The sequence below is a fragment of the Gobio gobio genome (genome assembly GCF_949357685.1).
Source record: "Gobio gobio genome assembly, chromosome: 11".
Taxonomy (NCBI): domain Eukaryota; kingdom Metazoa; phylum Chordata; class Actinopteri; order Cypriniformes; family Gobionidae; genus Gobio; species Gobio gobio.
The window spans coordinates 46,951,195-46,969,735 of NC_137104.1; the positions used below are offsets into that span (position 1 = coordinate 46,951,195).

Sequence of the window (18,541 nt, forward strand, 5' to 3'; positions counted from 1 at the left end):
CTGAAAATTCAGCTTTGCATCACAGAAATCAATTAAATATTCAAACATATTACGGTCCCACTTTATATTAGGTGGCCTTAACAACTATGTACTTACATCAAAAAATAAGTACAATGTACTTATTGTGTTCATATTGTATTGCAAAACACTTTTATTGATATTGAGGAGGGATACGGGTGAGGTTAATGACAGGTGTGATGTATGGGTAAGTTTAAGGGTAGGGTTAGGTGTAAGGGAAGTGTCAACAGTGTAATTATAAATGTAACTACATAAATGAATTACAGATGTAAATACATCTAGGCAATTGTGCATTGTATCAAATGATTCATTAAAATGTTGGCACATAGTTAAGGCCACCTAATATAAAGTGGGTCCCATATTACAATAGAAAAGTTATTTTAAATTCAAATAATATTTCAAAATACTACTGTTTTTACTGTAGCTTTGATCAAATAAATGCAGAATTTGTGAGCATAAGATTTCAATAACCAACCCCAAACTTCTGAATGGTAGTTTAGTGTAGGTTTTTGACTTTTCCTCGATGTAAATTTAATTCCACATCAGATCCACTTTGAACCTTACCATACAATCAAAGCCTTTTCTGAGAAACGTGTAATTTGGGCATAAAATCAATTTCTGTGCTAGGTTAAGTGTAAAGAAGGCTATCGATGTTTGGATGGATGTAAAAAAAAAAGAAAGACAGAAAGAAACTACTGCACATTTTAGAATGTGAGAAAGAAAACCAAATACAATTCAAGTATGCAAGTATCGCTCTGTCCTGCCTTGCAAACACTATGCATGAAAGTATTCTGTTAATGTTCAAAAGAGTATCTCACAAAAGCATGACGTAAGGAAATACATTTTCTGTTAAAGGGATAGTTCACCCAAAAATATCCCATAATTGACTCACCCTCAAGCCATCCTAGGTGTATTTGACATTCTTCTTTCAGACGAATACAATCGTTATATTAAAAAATGCCACGCCAGTTACGGTTTTTCCGTAAGTTGAATACGGAAGGCGGTCCGCTGAAAGCTAGATATTTTACTTGATAAAATATGGATATTTTTCTTACAAAAACCCATCGATTTGCTTCAGAAGGCCTTTATTAACCCCGTGGAGCTGTATGGATTACTTTTATAATGGATGGATGCCCTTTTTTGGGCTTCACATTTTGGGCTCCCCTTCACTGCCATTATATAGCTTGGATTAGCCAGGACATTTTTTTATATATCTCTGATTATATTCGTCTGAAAGAAGAATGTCAAATACACCTAGGATGGCTTGAGGGTGATTAAATCATGGGCTAATTTTAATTTTTGGGTGAACTATCCCTTTAAGTGTGATGGAAAAACCTCTTTCCCATACATTTGAGCCCATCCAATCCTGAAGTATTTATAAAGAAGCTATGAATGCAGTTAAACTGCAGCAAACTAATTTGAAAATGTCTTACAAGAATGTATAATTTTAAAATCAGCTTTATAATGACTGATTTGACTGATGATCTCATAGGGCTATATTGTCCTTTTTGGAGTATGACACCTCAATACTCCTTTGTTCTTCCATGGACGAAAGAAGAACTCTGGTTTGAATGACAAGAAGGGTGTGTAAATGTTCATTCTAGTGAACAAACCATTTAAAATGAATCAACCAAACATTCGAAATGAAAGAAGATGTCGAGAAATACTCATTTTGTGATAGTTAAGGCTGGAATGGTAAACACATTCAGATCACGATCTCTGTTCACCAATTGAATACTGTTAGAGGGAAATGTATTCCATCACGATACATAAAACAATGGATTTGGCTTATTTCACAGTGAGATTCTCACTTCACAACGTGACAGTCCAAACACACAAACTATAAAAGAATAACTCAATAAAATGAAATTCGAAAACACTGAAGGGTTCTCATAACGCGCAAATCAAACGCCAAGTGAATGACCGAGTTTACACTTCAAGTATTAAATTCCAGTGATATCTACCTGTTCAAGTTACAAACGGCGCAGCAGATATACGTTCGCTGACTGGAGGGAATGAAGAACCAAGGCTGTTGTTACAACACCAGCTACACACCGAATTTACATTCAAATGATTAACTCTCCACTTATGATTATTCAATGTTAAATTACTACGTCAAAGCTTCGTTAAGGCGTGTGTAGGCCTCCAGATGTTAGTTTCCTCTATTTGCTTAGTATACAGTGTTCTTTCTGTACAGATTTTACATACATGTATTCAGATTCACGATCTGAATCTTCAATTTCTGTTTTCTTTGCGTCCATAGACTGAACTTATTGAAAAAATTCCAGAGCTCATTATGACTCTGAAATGAAATGTGATGTGTAATCTGATTGGCTCTCCGACAGAACTCAAGGCATCATCTCTAAAGCTTGGCTATTTGAAGTAGTTGAGCCCGGCCACCAGAAGAAACTTCTCCAGGAAGAGTTCAGAGTCGAGCACCGCGATGTGAGCCGCGCGTCCGATCAGCGTGTTGGCCGTGTTCGGTAACGCGTGGAACACGTTCTGTCTGATCAAGCGACAGTTTGGAGCGCTCAGCAATGGCTGGAGTAAGTTATTGATCATCTCTGTATATACTGGACCTGTTAGGGAGCAAATATATAAAAAGCACACATTACATACAATGTTTAATATACTGTACATAATATACACTACCGTTCAAAAGTTTAGAGTTAGTAAGATTTTTTGTTTTTTCCATGGAATGTAAATACAATTTTATTTAGCAAGGGTGCATTCAATTGATCGAATGATTTCTGAAGGATCACGTGACACTGAAGACTGGAGTAATGATGCTGATAATTCAGCTTTGCGTTACAGGAATAAATTACATTTTAAAATATATTCAAATATAAAACAGTTATTTTAAAGCTGCAGTCCGTAACTTTTTTTTTTGTTAAAAATGATCCATTTTTGAGGTAGTACATAACCAGCCAGTGTTAAAGAATATCTCCTTATCTTAGCCCGATTCACAACAGTAAGTTTGTAATAATGTGTTATAATTTGAGCGTTACTGGTAGCTTTCCGCTGGAAATTCAAGCACGTCTTTGCGTCATTACCATAGACTGTAAAAAAATATGGACGTAGTGTCCGTGACGTCACCCATAGGATTCTGAAGAGCAGGTTTGAAGCGTAAAGTAGGGTCGAGCCAAGGGGGTAATCCAGCACCCGGAAAGCATACCTTCCATAGGGGCAGCCATTGCTAACCAAGCCGTCACCTGCTGTTAGCATCCCATTGACTACCATTCATTTTGGCGTCACTTTGATAGTGAATAACTTTACATCTGAGGCGTTTAAAGATTCCATTTGACCATTGTTTATGTCTAAAGAAACACGACAATGTATAAAAGGCCCCATTACCTTGTATCTTCCACTATCGCCCCGTAGAAGCCGTTTTTGTAAAAAAAATCGGCTAACGATTGCGTCATAACCATGCGACTCAGTCGCATAGTAGACAGGAGGAGAAGCTCGCGGGCAATCTTTTACTGTCTATAAGGCAATCGGGGGGGATGTGGAGGCATAAAGATAAAAGTCCGATAAAGTCAAGGGAGAAGCAAGGGGAGAAGCCCAAAGAGAGCCAAAAGCAGCGGGACAAAATATTTCAACAACATGATTCAGATTTCACTTTGCTCAACTACTAGAAGACGTACAACTGTCAGACAGGTTGCTCACATCACATCTACGTCGTCAATAGGGATGCACGATATATCGGCAACATATCGTTATCGGCCGATAAATGATTATTTTTGATGTTATCGTTATCGGTCCAATAAGAAAATTTGACCGATATAGTCAAGCCGATAGATAATGTATTATTTCCTTCAGCTGAGAGGGACGCGCTGTCCACCATGATGGGTTTGAATTGCTCTAAATATGTTTGGAATCACTTCGAAAAGGAAAATACAGTTATGTGCAACATGTGCAGCGCAAGTCTTCTATAATCTACATAAAATGATAATGAGAATAGAATAGGCTGTAAAAGAGTGTTGTGTTTCAGCGCGTTTGTTGAGGGAAGAGCGCGCCCACAGAGTTACACCTTCATGACGAGCACAGTCAAGTTCGCTTGTGCATTCACAGCCTTTTGTGCCATTGTAAGTTGTAATATTATATTTATTATTATTCTGTGTATGTAATATCATATAGGATGCGTTTGGTTGAGTTAATAAACGATGCAGTAAAGCACTTCATTGTACCGGTCTTTAGCTTCAGCGCGCGCCCACGGAGTGACACCTTCATGACGAGCACAGTCAAGTTTGCTTGTGCATTCACAGCCTTTTGTGCCATTGTAAGTTGTAATATTATATTTATTATTTTGTGTATATAATCCCATATAGGATGCGTTTGGTTGAGTTAATTAACGATGCAGTAAAGCACTTCATTGTACCGGCGCGCGCATTTCAAACAGAAATGCACAGCATTAATAACTACTGGGACTGTCCTATACATAACACTGCAATGAGAATATTTCTGTTATAAAACGTAGTGAATTCTCTGGGTTTAGTTGTTTTTCAGCGCGCTGTTGTGGGAAGCGTCAACAACGCATTCTGACCAGCACAGTCAAGTTCGCTTGTGCATTCGCGTCATTTTAAGCATATGTAAGTCGTAATATTACGTTTTTGTAGTATAAACATCTGATTAAAGTCATATAGGATGTGTTTCGTTAAGTCAATAACCCGCAGTGCTTCACTGTACCGGTGATCATCTTAAGTTTCAGCACGCTCTCAAACAGGGGAAGAGCATCCACAGGAGTTATAACCCTTCACCTATGCGTGATTTTGTGCTAATATAAGTTGTAATATTATATTTATTTTGTATAAATATCTGATTGTTCTCATATATGATGCGTTTAGTTGTTAATTAAACTTCTAAGCGCTTCAGTTTATGGTTGTTCGTTCATTCTCTCCAGCTTCACCGCGCTCTCAAACAGCAACATTATTCCTAATAGACTAGACTAATATTACAGATGTTTACTATTACTGTAATATTAAACATATTTTTTTTTTTCAAAAACACAGAAGCATTATTTTTTATAATTAGCACTTTTATTGTTCTCGTATCATTTCCATCAACAATATGGTTTGATTAAAACCATTTCTTTATCGTCTGTGCGGAGGTTATTTCATGCACTTGCATTCTGATTCTTTATTATGCAGCCTAAGTAATGCTGTTCAATTACTTGTTTGCATTATTTAGGTATATTATTTGTATTTTTTAGACAATATAATTTTTGGTAACATTTTACAAATAAGGTCTCATTTTATTAATGCATTAACTATCATGAACAAACAGAGAGCAATAACCTTTGTTTCTTTTAGTAATAAAATGTTTGTTTTTTGTAACAGTCCATTCACAGTTCATACCTAATGTTAAAAGACACAACTTTGGGTCTGAATATGTTGAGATTAACATGAACTAAAATTAATAAATCCTGTTGAAGTATTGTTCATTCATTGTTGGTTAACTAATACTAACAAAAATTAAACCTTATTGTAAAGTGTTAAAAAAAAAAATTTGGCCATAGGAGTGTAAAATTAATTTGAAAAGGTAAGGAATCTCACACTGGTTCAAATAGGCTACTGTAGTGTATAGGTTTGATTTATGTTGAAGTGTTTGGGACATGGCTTTTAATGGTGAGCCTTTTGTTTTTGTAATCAGGCTCTCAGAGTTTATTAAAATTTGTATTTAGATTTATCGGCCAATATATCGGTTATCGGCTTTTAAATATTAAGAATTATCGGTTATCGGTATCGGCCAAAATGTTCATATCGGTGCATCCCTAGTCGTCAATCTCAGTCTGAGGCTGCGCAGTACGCTCAACCATCAGGAAGTGAGTCCTTCTAACTGACTTCACTTATCCCCGTCGAAGCCTATGGGGTCACTGTGTCCATTTCTTTTATTGTCTATGGCTCGAGCTGGCCGTTGCCATCTTGGCAGCGCGTCACCGCGCATCACTCCCGGATAACGGAAAATAGGCAAAGAGGCGGGCCGTGGCTGGAGCTGAGGTGTTGTGAAGACTAACAGACAGCAGATAAATGGCTATCCACCTGTCACTCAAAGTGGCCACGCCTTTAATTATGCAGAACTTGAGGGCTTTATATAATGTAAACGAATGAGTTATACAAAAATTCACCCCCCTCGCAGTTGTCATGAGGGGCAAAATTAGATATATAGACCAAAACCACATTTTGTACCCACAATTTTGTTTCTGTTGTAAAGTTGGGCATTTTAACATGGGGCTCAATGAGATTCTGCTCCCTTCTGGAGCCTGTCTCTAGCGGCCAGTCGATGAATTGAAGTCACTTCCGTATTGATTTCAAGAGAAACTGGGGGAGGTTGCCGCTTGGTCATTACGTCACGTCTGTATACATAAAGGAGGAGTCCGGCTAGTAGTAGTGTCGCATGTGAGGATGCTGCAGGTGGCGGATCATTTATAGCATTTTCTCACACCCGCTGGAATAATTAAACTTGCCATTTTGATGGCGGATTGTAATCCAGAAAGGTCCAAACGGCTATCATCAGTGACAACTGGAGATTCACCCGTAGTCAAAAGCAAAATATTAGACTCACTGTACGGAAATTGAAATCTACCAGTAACGCTAATACACACTAAATACACAGTCACGCAATGCTGATGTTGTTAACATTAACAAGTTGAGAACAAAGTATAAAATAATTGTATTTTTGCATGGTTTGATGTGATATGAGCTAAGCGATCATTGGATTTAAAACATTGGTAGCGCGATTTATTGTAACGCTTTTTTTTGTTATACTCCAAGACGTAGAATCTGTGATTCCGAAGTACAGTATCCACACCAGAGCAGTGAATGAATGACAGCAACACAAACTCCTCAAAACATTAGATTCATCCGCGCTGAGGAGCCATGCCGACATACAACCCATGTAAAGATGATAACCACAAATAACTGCAATTGCAGGTTTCAAACAGAGATGGCGACAAAAAGGCAAAACTCGCGGACTGCAGCTTCAAACTGTAATATCTTTTTACAATTAATGGTTTTGTATTTTTTTATCAAATAAATGCATCCTTGCTGAGCATAAGAGACTTCTTTCAAAAACAAATCTTACTGACTCTAAACTTTTGAAAGAATATACAGAAATAAATGTCATATTTATCCTGGTGTAATGCCTCGCCCCAAAGACTTCCATCTTTGCTTGTTTAAAAAAAAAATATATATATATTTATTTATTTTTGCGAATTAACAGCGTGCAACATGTTGTCTTGCATAAACCTTGCAAACCCTGCAAATCTAATGACTAGTTCTTTTCCAGAAGGGTCTGAGAATTTTTAAATATGATTTGGTTTCCCAGTAGATTGATAAAAACCTGTGCCCACAGACTCTTGGAAAGCCTACCAATCTGATTGGAACTCGTCATATTGCGAAAGCTCTTGCCATTTTTGCCGTCTGCAGCTAGATATGCATTGACATAGTCTGCACATCCATATCCAAACAAAGTCTCAATTTATAGGTATCCTCCATTGTTCTATGTGATCATAGTCTTTGTGTGTGTGTGTATGTGACAGCCCAGAGTGTGTATCCTTAGCTCTGTCTGTCACACTGAGACTCACAGAGAGGCTGAATTCTCTAATCTGTCTCTCAAACCGAGAGAAAAATACCTGTCAAAGAGCCGCACGCCACTCTCAGTGGTGACAGTCTCATAAAATGAAGAACGTTCTTTCCTTTCGCTCTCTCTTTAACTTCCTATCACAGCTTTCTTTTCATTCAATTTCATTCACACCACTGGCAGAGTGATTTGCTGCCAATGGGATATGCGTGCAGAAACATCTCAGGTTTATTCGTACTTTATATGTAAAAATGAAAAGAAATGTTGAAGCGATTGATCTTAGGGCATTCCAATTGGTTGCTAAGGTGTTACTATGTGCTTGCTAGATTATCCTGGATGTTGCTAGGTTGTTTTGAGTGTTTTAGAATGTAGGTATGTAGGTATGTATACGTAGATGGGGTTCAACCACTCCAGACACGTCGACGTGTCTGCCATCTTGGAACGGTTAACATGATGCTAACAAATCTATGAATTTTCATTGAAAAATGCCAGAGCATTGAGCAGTCTATTGCTGTAGAAACCACAGAGCTATAAAACCCAGATGAAATGGGATACCCTTTAAGAGGTAAGAATGAAAAGTTCTACAAGCACCATTCTGAGCGGGTCTGACATGGGAGGCGGGCGTGATAACAAGGACGTTAATGACCACCGCCTCTAGCGTCAGTCACTAGTGTGCCTCTTGAGGCCACGGCAGTGAGGTTTACTAGCTCGGCTCTTTACTAGCTGGCCTCCATTACATTCATTCCCATCTGGGTCATGGCACCAACGTAACCCCTGCGGTCCTACTCACACCTCTCTAAGCGGGATTCGAACCGCCATTTCCGGCATGGAAGGAGGGCATAATAAAAAAGGACGTTCAAGATAGCAGCCTTTAGAATCATTTGCTTGGGTGCCTTTTGAGGTCAGGGCAGTGAGGTTTACCTGCAGAGCTCTTTACTAGCTGGCCTCTGTTACACCCACTCCCATCCGGGTCACGGCACCAATGTAACCTCCGTTTCTAGTCACACTGCTCTGAGCAGGCCTCTATGTATTAGTGCTGTCAAATTGATTAATCACGATTAATCACTTCTAACATAAACGTTTTTGTTTTATATATATGTTATATATACACACCGATCAGGCATAGCATTATGACCACCTTCCTAATATTGTGTTGGTCCCCCTTTTGCTGCCAAAACAGCCCTGACCCGTCGAGGCATGGACTTCACTAGACCCCTGAAGGTGTGCTGTGATATCTGCCACCAAGATGTTAGCAGCTGATCCTTTAAGTCCTGTAAGTTGCAAGGTGGGGTCTCCATGGATCGGACTTGTTTGTTCAGCACATCTCACAGATGCTCGATTGGATCGAGATCTGGGGAATTTGGAGGCCAAGTCAACACCTCAAACTCATTGCTGTGCTCCTCAAACCATTCCTGAACCATTTTTGCTTTGTGGCAGGAGCACATTATCTGCTGAAAGAGGCCACAGCCACCAGGGAATACCGTTTCCATGAAAGGGTGCACATGGTCTGCAACAATGCTTAGGTAGGTGGTACGTGTTAAAGTAACATCCGCATGGATGGCAGGACCCAAGGTCAGCAGAACTTTGCCCAAAGCATCACACTGCCTCCGCCGGCTTGCCTTCTTCCCATAGTGCATCCTGGTGCCATGTGTTCCCCAAGTAAGCGATGCACACGCACCCGGCCATCCATGTGATGTAAAAGAAAACGTGATTCATCAGACCGGCGGTGGACAGGGGTCAGCATGGGCACCCTGACTGGTCTGCCCATACGCAACAAACTGCGATGCACTGTGTATTCCGACACCTTTCTATCAGAACCGGCATTAACTTCTTGAGCAATTTGAGCTACAGTAGCTTGTCTGTTTGATCAGACCACACGGGCCAGCCTTTGCTCCCCACGTGCATCAATGAACCTTGTGACCCTGTCTCCGGTTATTCCCTGTTCCTTCCTTGGACCACTTTTGATAGATACTGACCACTGCAGACCGGGAACACCCCACAAGAGCTGCAGTTTTGGAGATGCTCTGACCCAGTCGTCTAGCCATTACAATTTGGCCTTTGCCAAACTCACTCAAACCACTCAAATCCTTACGCTTGCCCATTTTTCCTGCTTCTAACACATCAACTTTGAGGACAAAATGTTATATATATATGTGTTATTTGTGTACATATATATATTTATGGGGTGTTCCTGTTGATTACTATGGGGGTTGCAATGTTCTTTCTTGGATCTCGGATGGAACAGGAAGGTTTTAAGTTAACAGACCTGTGGTTCTGTCTTTAAGGGCTGTCCGACACATCTCAATGCGGGCTGAGTGGAAGGGCACGTATCGGTCCTGTGGGGAGGCCACCAACACCACGTTCTTGAAAAACTGGAGACCTGGACAAAGAAAGTAAGAAAACGTAGGTATTTATGTATATGTGTTGGTGTTCCTCCTAGCTTATTTACCCATGTGTCTGTACCTGGTTTCTTGCTGAGTGTGTAGAGGAAGGTCTGTCGTGGGTCAGTGTGGTCCCTGAATGTAAGCTGCAGTAGGGATCCGGACTTCTTCAGTTTCTGCATTAGCCATAGACCTGAAGAAGTCATAAGGTGTTTAGAATGACATCTGGCAACCGTGATACATTTTTCCAGGATTCTTTGATGAACAGAAAGTATACAGTATTTATTTGAAAAATAGAAATATTTTGTAACATTATGAATGTCTTTATTGTCACTTTTGATTAATTTAATGCATCCTTGCTGAATGAAAGTGTTAATTTCTTTAACAAAAAAAATCATACTGACCTCAAACTTTTGAAGGGTTTCTATGTGTATGTATTTCTGTGTGTACCTGTGCTGACCAGCGTGCTGTTGTTATACAACGTTCCCAGGTGGGGTCCAGACAGGGACAGGAATGTGTGGAGTTTACAGAGGTAACAGCGAAATCTGGGTCGGGTCAGAACAGAGCGAATGATGACGTTCCCCAAAGAGTGCCCGATGAAACTGCAGAAAAGAAACCAAAAAGTCAGGCATCAAACTTTCCAAAAATAAAACGAGGATTCAGTTTGTAGGTCTCTTCTCATTACAATTATTTCTGAATTTGACTCAGGAGCTACAGCTTTAATTAAGTCTCTCACGATTTTCATTAAACTCTTTTTAACATCTGATTTTGAAAAGACAGAGTAGGAACAAAGACAGAGAGGACAGAGAATGGGAGGTATATTAAAAAGACAATTAAATAACTGTAAAATTAAGATTAAAACTGAACTAGGAGAAACGTTTGTCCCATTTCCCAGTGCATTGTGTAAAAACTTTTAGATTTAATTGCTTCTGAATTCCAAACATTACCTTTCTTTTATTCTACTGCCATCTTGTGGTAATAATAAGTATATCATATGCAGTTCTAGTGGGATCAGTGGTCTATATATTACCATCCAGAGCCTACATCTACAGAGTACACTATTTGTATTGTTGACTCTAAAAGCATTTTCTTAAAGTGACACTTTATACTTCATGTTACACTTATTCTGGATCAAGCATTTGAAGGCAAATCTTACTATTTGGTAAAAACAAAACAAAAACCATACTATTTGGTAGCAAGCAAACACTGAAGATTACACATGTCATAAATACATGTCAAATTGAGCATGCATATCCAGATGAAAATACAAAATCAATGAGGCTTAAAACATGATTAACTACTGTAAAGTGGTTGTGGCAGATGTACCTACATGTCTAACCACAAGGGGGCACACTAGTCTGAAATTTGTGGGGGATTTTTGGCATGGCCTTGTTAGACCTTGCTAATAGATATTGAAGTAGATGCAAAAAACATGGAATTTCATGTTTTCAAACAATTCAGACATATAGTTGGAGCTCTAATGCTGTGCTGCTGTAATTGACGGTGGATTGTTTGCACTGATTTAATATCAATGTGATGGTGAGTTCTCTGCTGTTGATTGAGGTAATATGTTTATGAACCTGATTCGGTTGATGGTGAGGTTATACAGCTGGATGTGCTGAATTATCTCGTCCATAAGTCTGTCAGTCATGGTGTCAAAATCCGCAAATGTGTCCACCTGGAGACATAAAATGAGGGAATGTCAACAGAACGCTGATCAAACATATACAGGGGACCATATTAAAAGTGATTGGTTGTTGAGGGGCATTGGAGCTCTCTGATTGGTTGCTGTGCGCAGCTATGGTGTTAACTGGTCACAGTGATAATGGCTTGTTTTTGTGTTGACATGATAAAATTAGTTCATAAAATAATGACATATTGTAGATCTGTCTGATTGTTTTAACTGTCAAAAGTACTTGAGTATGAATTGTTTATTTTTAATTACTGTTTAAATCAAAAGTCTTCCCAATGCTTTACAATGCCTTCCTGGCTCATATTCTCCAGGTTGTTCTCTCATATCCTTAAATATTGCAGAAAAGTTTTTTTTTTGTGATCTTAAACTGCAGATGGATTCTGATCTAACCCCTGGCTGAATCCGAAATCATCCATTTGTAGTGGTGTCCGAAACCATAGTGGACGTTATTGAGTGCACTCATTCTATCCCACATTGCACCGCAACAACGAGTGTACTGCCAATGTACACACAGTGGCTGTCCGAATTCGCTCGCTTGTTTTCATTCACTTCTTCAAGTGAACTGTATTAGTAGACTAAAGTAGGGAATAGTGATCGAGGGTTTAGGGGGCGATTTCAGATTCAGCCCTTGACCCTGGCCCTTTCCCAAATGGCACACTTCATGTGCACTTTCGGTCTTGTGGACTTACAATGGCCGTTGCGTGCGCGTGTCCGTTAAGTCCACGAGACCGCAGGGTGTCCCATTTGTCATTTTAGGTCTCAGAAAGGTGCTCGCGAGCGCCCCCCTTGAGGTCGATATGCGCCCTCCATGCGCACTTCTGCCGAGCCTGCACTGGTGCGGGTTACACAGCGGACTTCTTCCCCGCAATTAAAGCGGCATTACGTCGTGAAAGTGCGGACTAAGAGGAAGACTGTGAGGGTTTCGGGTGCCATTTGGGACAGGGCTAGCCTTACGTCGTCATACTCAATTCTAGTCAGAATATGAGTCTGATACTGCTCCGCTGGGCTGTGATTATGGGGCGTTTTTCAACCGAACCAGGAAAGACCTCAATTGGATAGACCTACAACCAATCAGAGCAACGGAGCGACGCATAACGTTAGTTGTCAAATGTAAACAGAACTCAACTGCACTGTGTTGCCAAGTCCGCGGGTTGAAGCGACCCCAATTATGTGATATACAGACCCAGGAATGCGAATTTTAGCAGGCAGCCCTGCCAAAATAACACATATTTTACCCCCCAAATGCCATTTTTTTCCTCTACGGATCAAGTCCAGACCTAACTGCCCGAGCTCAAATGTTGTGGACGGGGCTAAGTTCGGCTGGCATCCAGGCTAGGACAGGGCCTTTGTCATTGTCATTATGTCATTAATGTGCTCTGATTGGCTGAATGGAGTTCAACAAGTGTGCTTATTGGATTGATGTTCTACCTGGTTGCGTTCTGACATGAGGAAGTCCAGTCTAGATCCTGGCAGCCCCAGCTCTATAAATGTCTTGACCAACCGCAGATCTGCGCTGTTACCTGGTACAAAAAATAATCACAAAAATCACTACAGATATTCTTTTTCATCTTAAATGTTTTGTAAACCTCTATAAATCTAAATGTATGTCTTTAAGGTTGGAACATTTACCATCAAGTCCATGGACGCACACCACGAGGTGTATCCCATCCTCAAACTCTGTGTCGTCCTCCTCGGGGGGGAAGTATGGATGATCGGAGGCGAGGTAAGGCAGATCACTGTAGAGAGTGCCTCTGAACACCAGCTCACACAGCAGGGATTCCTTTGCCTTATAGAAGCTATAAGACAACAACACGAAGAACTTTAATGCTACAGGGGACAATGCACTAAAGTAGTATTTAAATAGTAATAGGGTGTTGCTATGCAGTTGCTAAGGTGTTGTGATATCATTGTTTGATAGGGAAATTGACATTTTTGAAAATTCCTAGCACAAAATGTTGTACCTAGGAGCAATAGTAATAGTGACACTAAAGTACTTACAGCAGTGACTAATTTAGTAATATTAAGCACACTAACAAAGAAAATTGTTGCTGACTTTGAGTATGAAGCTTTGAGTGCATCTCAATCAGCTCTTTAGCCTCATTGGCCGTGAATCTGTATATCATGTACGCAAATTCGGGCACTGGTAAGGATAGTAAGGACCCTGGCTACTACACTGATGACTCCATCTGATGATTTCCAGCGACATGACGATGTCCTCATTGTACAACGTCACTACTGGTATTTATGAACAACAGCAGAACTGATATCTTTCTGACATTATTTGTTAATGTTATTTAAAGTACATAATGATAATTTTTTTCAGTCAGTTCCTCAACTGTGATATTTTCAACATTATTCATCAAAAATTGCTGGTATTTGTATAGTAACATTTCTGTATTTACAAAAGAAAGATCTGCCTTTTCCTGATTGGATCTGTGTCACTCTCCTGATTGGTTGTTTAGTTTCCGTCCTCCTTAGTAACACTTTAAAGTACATTATGATAAATACTTTGCTCGTTGTGTATACGTGCAACAATTCATATTAATAAATAACTGATAAATGTTAGCTAGATTGTGTTCATTACCTGTCTAGCACGTCATTATGTGTAGTGAGTTGGCTCACGTAATTTATGCTTCACGCTTTAGAATTTCTGTTAAGGGAACATCAATGTTCCCTGGTTTTCACGGTGCATTGTGGGACTTTTTAGGGAGCGAACGTTTCAGTGCACTGGTAGGAGCTGATTGAGATGTGCCCTTTGTTTAAATCAAAGAAAGCCTTACTTAATCATTCTCTCGTTGACTTCCTGGTCAGCACCGAAGAAAGTGTTGGAGGAGATGATTCCGAAGGAGCCTAGGGGTTGATGGGTAATGGGGGAGGTGGCTTGGCGTGTGGAGATTCCACTGACTGACGGTGAATCACGAAGTACAGACGAGAAGGGCAGACATGTGGGAGCGCACGACACAGACAGGTTCACAACCTCCACCACCTTTTTATTCATGAATGCCAGACCTGTACTTGGCACTTTATTGACTCTGCTCTGCCCCTCAAGTGCCTGCTGCTCTCTCTCATTGGCCCGAAGCTTGATGAGATCTGCGGTCCTTTCTTTCTCATTGGCCGTAATTACGTGACTGCTCTTGCCGTTGGTTGGTAAATCTGGGAGGTTCTCCATACTTACTTCCTCTAGTTCATTCAAATGAATGTTACAGACACTGATGTCATCATGGTCCTTTTGACATGCGTTTGAATCTAGCACCCCTTTGTGTTTGCAATATTCATTTTCACAGCTACAAATCTCTTTGTCATCTACTACACCAGAATACTCTTTAAGCGATACGTTTCCTCGACATTCCTCTGAGTTTTCAGTCAGTTCCTCCACTGTGGCATGTTCGACACCATTATCCATCAAAAACTGCTGGTATAGTAACATTTCTGTATTTACAAAAGCAAGATCTACCTTTTCCTGATTGGACGACTCGTCTGTGTCAGTCTCCTGATTGGTTGTGTCGTTTCCGTCCTCCCTAGTAACACCTTGAAGATTCCACTTCACCTCATTGGCTGCTTCAGTACTCCGCTTTAGTTGATTGGCCACACAAATATTCCCCTTCTGACTGATCGATTCCTCATTGTCCTCCCTAGTAACGGCGTGAAGATTCCGCTTCACCTCTTTGGCTTCTTCCTCACTCAGCCTCAGCTGATTGGCCATACAAACATTGCTCTTCTCTTGATTGGTTGTTTCCGCTTTGTCCTCCCTAGTAACGCCATGAAGATTCAGATTCACCTCACTGGCTGCATCCTCACTCAGCCTCAGCTGATTGGCCCTACAAGCAATGCTCTTCTCTTGATTGGTTGTTTCCTCTTTGTCCTCCCTAGTAACGCCTTGAAGATTCCGCTTCACCTCTTTGGCTTCTTCCTCTCTCAGCCTCAGCTGATTGGACACACAGTCCACCTGATTGGGTGTTTCACGATCGTCCTCTGTGTCATCAGGGCTGCTGATCTGCGGCGCTGAGGCGGATTTGGTCAAAGTGTTGAGCTGCCTCTCCTCCTCCTCTTCGTACGGTAGCGAGCTTATGGAGGTCAAAGAGGCCTGTGTGGCACTGGGCAGGCTTCCATGACTTTCCGTCTGTAGGCCCTCCAGAGAGCTCTGATGCGCTGCCCGACGCCGCGCCAAGTTCTGCAAGACGTCACGACCCCCTGCGACAACTCCTCGGCCCTCCAGGGTCCAGGCCACAGAGCTTGGCTCGCTCTCAATACCGGAATCTGAGATCACGGAGGAGGAGCGGTTCATTAGCTTAGCCCCGCCTAAGAATATGCCCCTGGGCGGGTTCTCAGACAAGCGACGGTTCTGTGGTAGAACGTTACGAGAAGGGGACGTGGCTAAAGGAGACTTGGTGTTCAGTAGATTAGCTGGTGCTGTATCCTTGCTCCCATAATCCTTTGCAGGTGCCTCAATGTATCTGTCATCTAATACCGAGTGTGGCTCCTCGTTGCCAAGACTCCCAGTATTGCCTGGTGTTTGAAGATGGTTGTCATGGTTATGAGTGGGCAAGAACTCGAAGCTGTCAAGACTGGTGAGGTCGGGAAGTTCTGCAGCATCTGTTGGAACAAGCAGCAATGCCTGTCTGCTACTAAAATCAGTACTTTGGGTAATATTAGTTTGCTTTAGACCTGTATGATCAGATTCATCAAAGTCAGCTGTTTGTTTTAGGCAACTAGTTTTCTCCAGGTTACCTGTATCTATTTTGTCATCGCTGTCTACAGACCTACAGTCAACATCGAATCCTTCCTCAGTTTCATATTGGCATGTGGCTTCATCAACAGACTCGATTCTTGAATCGCTGCTTGTCATGATGTATTCACTTCTGTCAATACCTGTCTCACACACACGGTCAATCAGAGTCTCTGCTTGAGGTCTGGTCTCTTTATAGTCAGTGATGCAATCCTCCTGCTGGCCAGTCAGCGCCATGTACGTCGGAAAATCCACGCAATCTTCACAGGGAGGTTTCTCAGGGGGTGATGCTGGTGAATCGGTGTCCTGTGTTCCTTCAACTGGACTGATAGTTCTGGTTGGCTCAGGACATGGCTGAGAGTTCAAGACAGTCTGATTTTGCTCATGAGGGTTGTAGTCTAGAACAGAGAAACAGAAAAGTGTTCAACTTTGTTTTGTTATTAGAAAAAAATGAAAGATACTTTGTGTACCTTTGGTCAACCCCATGTTTTGTTGACCTATATTCTTTTGTTTATCTTCTCGTTCATTCATCCGCTTGTTGATTTGTTCATTCGTTCATGAATTATTCTGTTCATTTATTCATTAATTTCTTACATTCTTTAGTTCACTCATTCATTTGTTAGTTCATCATGTTAACCCTTAAGTGCAATCGCCAATCATTCTCACATATTCGGATGTTTAGCAACCCAGATCTAAATCTAACATGGATGGATCTCTAACTGCCACAATAGTATAAGACTCTCCTGATAATTTAATAATTACAAAGGAATAAAATAAAGCATATTTCATTACCTTATGGAACTTGAAAGGGTTAAATTTAAGCAGATGCTTTTTACCATGATCTCTGTCCTCGTCAGGGCTTATTTCCCAGTACATTCAGCATCCAGCTCATATTCTTAACAATATTCTCAAAACTGTCATTTTCAACATCTTCAAAATCAATGTTTTGATCGCTGACAGCTTCTTCACCAAATCTACCATCAAGTGACAGTGAAAATAAGGCCTAGTCCACATGTACACAGGTTTTCCCTCCTCCGTAAAAAAAAAAAAAAAACGCATCCACATAAAAACGCAAAACACGCTAAGAAGCGCTCTCAAACCAATAGGTTGCAACCCTAACTGTAAAGTCATGTTGGCCAATCAGAAGCCTGGAAAAAAGTTTAATGCCGTTCCGGTTCTGACGCAACAAGCCAAAATCTCGACACCACTGCAACTGGAGTTTCTAAAAATGTTCACCCTGGTTAGCCTGACGTCGTCATACTCAGATTCTAGTCAGAATATGAGTCTGATACTGCTCCATTGGGCTGTGATTATGGGGCGAAAAGGCCTCTGCACTCAATTGGATAGACCTACAACCAATCAGAACAACAGAGTAAGTGACGTATGTGGAGAAACGCGTAGTTGTCAACAGAACTCAACTGCACGCACGCCTGAAGAAGTAGAAGAAGAAGAGTGTAAACAATCTTTGCTGGTGTTGCAAAAAGATTTTAAGGATACACAGAGAACTTACCAACACGATCATCATTTCTGAGAGAAATAGTAAAGGTGAATGCATATACGAACAAGTTCTCCGTTTAGTAAACAAATTCAACCCAAGCGCTCTTTGGTGACGTGGATGATTACGTTACTGTGGAGCATCTGTCCATCATTGTATAAAGCCCGCCCTGACAATTTCATTGGTCCGAAAAGCTCTGGTTCGAGCATAGTTGCTCACCAACGGATCAAGTCCAGACCGAACTTCCCGACCTCAAATGTTATGGGCGGGGCTAAGTTCGGCTGGCATCCAGGCTACACCCTGGTAAGAGTTTTAAAAAAGAAAATTCGGTTTCAGTGTCCGGATACTGCGTTTGTGTGTGGACGAACGGCCAAAAATACTAAAATACCCATGTTCCTGTGTACAGGTCCTAATATTTGATTGCGTTCAGTACTTGCTCTGCAGTAAATCATGGAAGTCACTTCTTCATTGTGTTTCAGACATTGCCACCCTATGGAATAAAGGTGAATTGCACTTATTGTGTAATCAGAGATTGAATTATTGTTGCACAGAAAAAGATATACTTACAATATTACATACCCCATATAGTTAATAGTTAATCAAAAGCTCATTGTTATGTTCTTTCATTTATTAGTTTGTTGGTTAATAAT

The 18,541-nt window shown here is 40.7% G+C and overlaps 1 protein-coding gene across 1 annotated transcript in view; it reads right to left on the reverse strand.

Annotated features, from left to right (window-relative positions):
• Positions 1–2,391: 2,391 nt before the first annotated feature.
• fam135b (family with sequence similarity 135 member B) overlaps positions 2,392–18,541 on the reverse strand; it is a gene marked incomplete at its 3' end in the record, with an annotated part of 89,063 nt that continues 72,913 nt past the window's right edge. Inside the window, exons 13-21 of the mRNA XM_079830146.1 lie at positions 15,332–16,794; positions 14,451–15,217; positions 13,300–13,466; positions 13,099–13,190; positions 11,558–11,655; positions 10,428–10,579; positions 10,060–10,170; positions 9,863–9,976; positions 2,392–2,597 (exon numbers count right to left, since the gene is read on the reverse strand). Of these exons, the coding sequence (XP_079686272.1) occupies positions 2,392–2,597; positions 9,863–9,976; positions 10,060–10,170; positions 10,428–10,579; positions 11,558–11,655; positions 13,099–13,190; positions 13,300–13,466; positions 14,451–15,217; positions 15,332–16,794 (3,170 nt within the window). The remainder of the gene's footprint in view (positions 2,598–9,862; positions 9,977–10,059; positions 10,171–10,427; positions 10,580–11,557; positions 11,656–13,098; positions 13,191–13,299; positions 13,467–14,450; positions 15,218–15,331; positions 16,795–18,541) is intronic.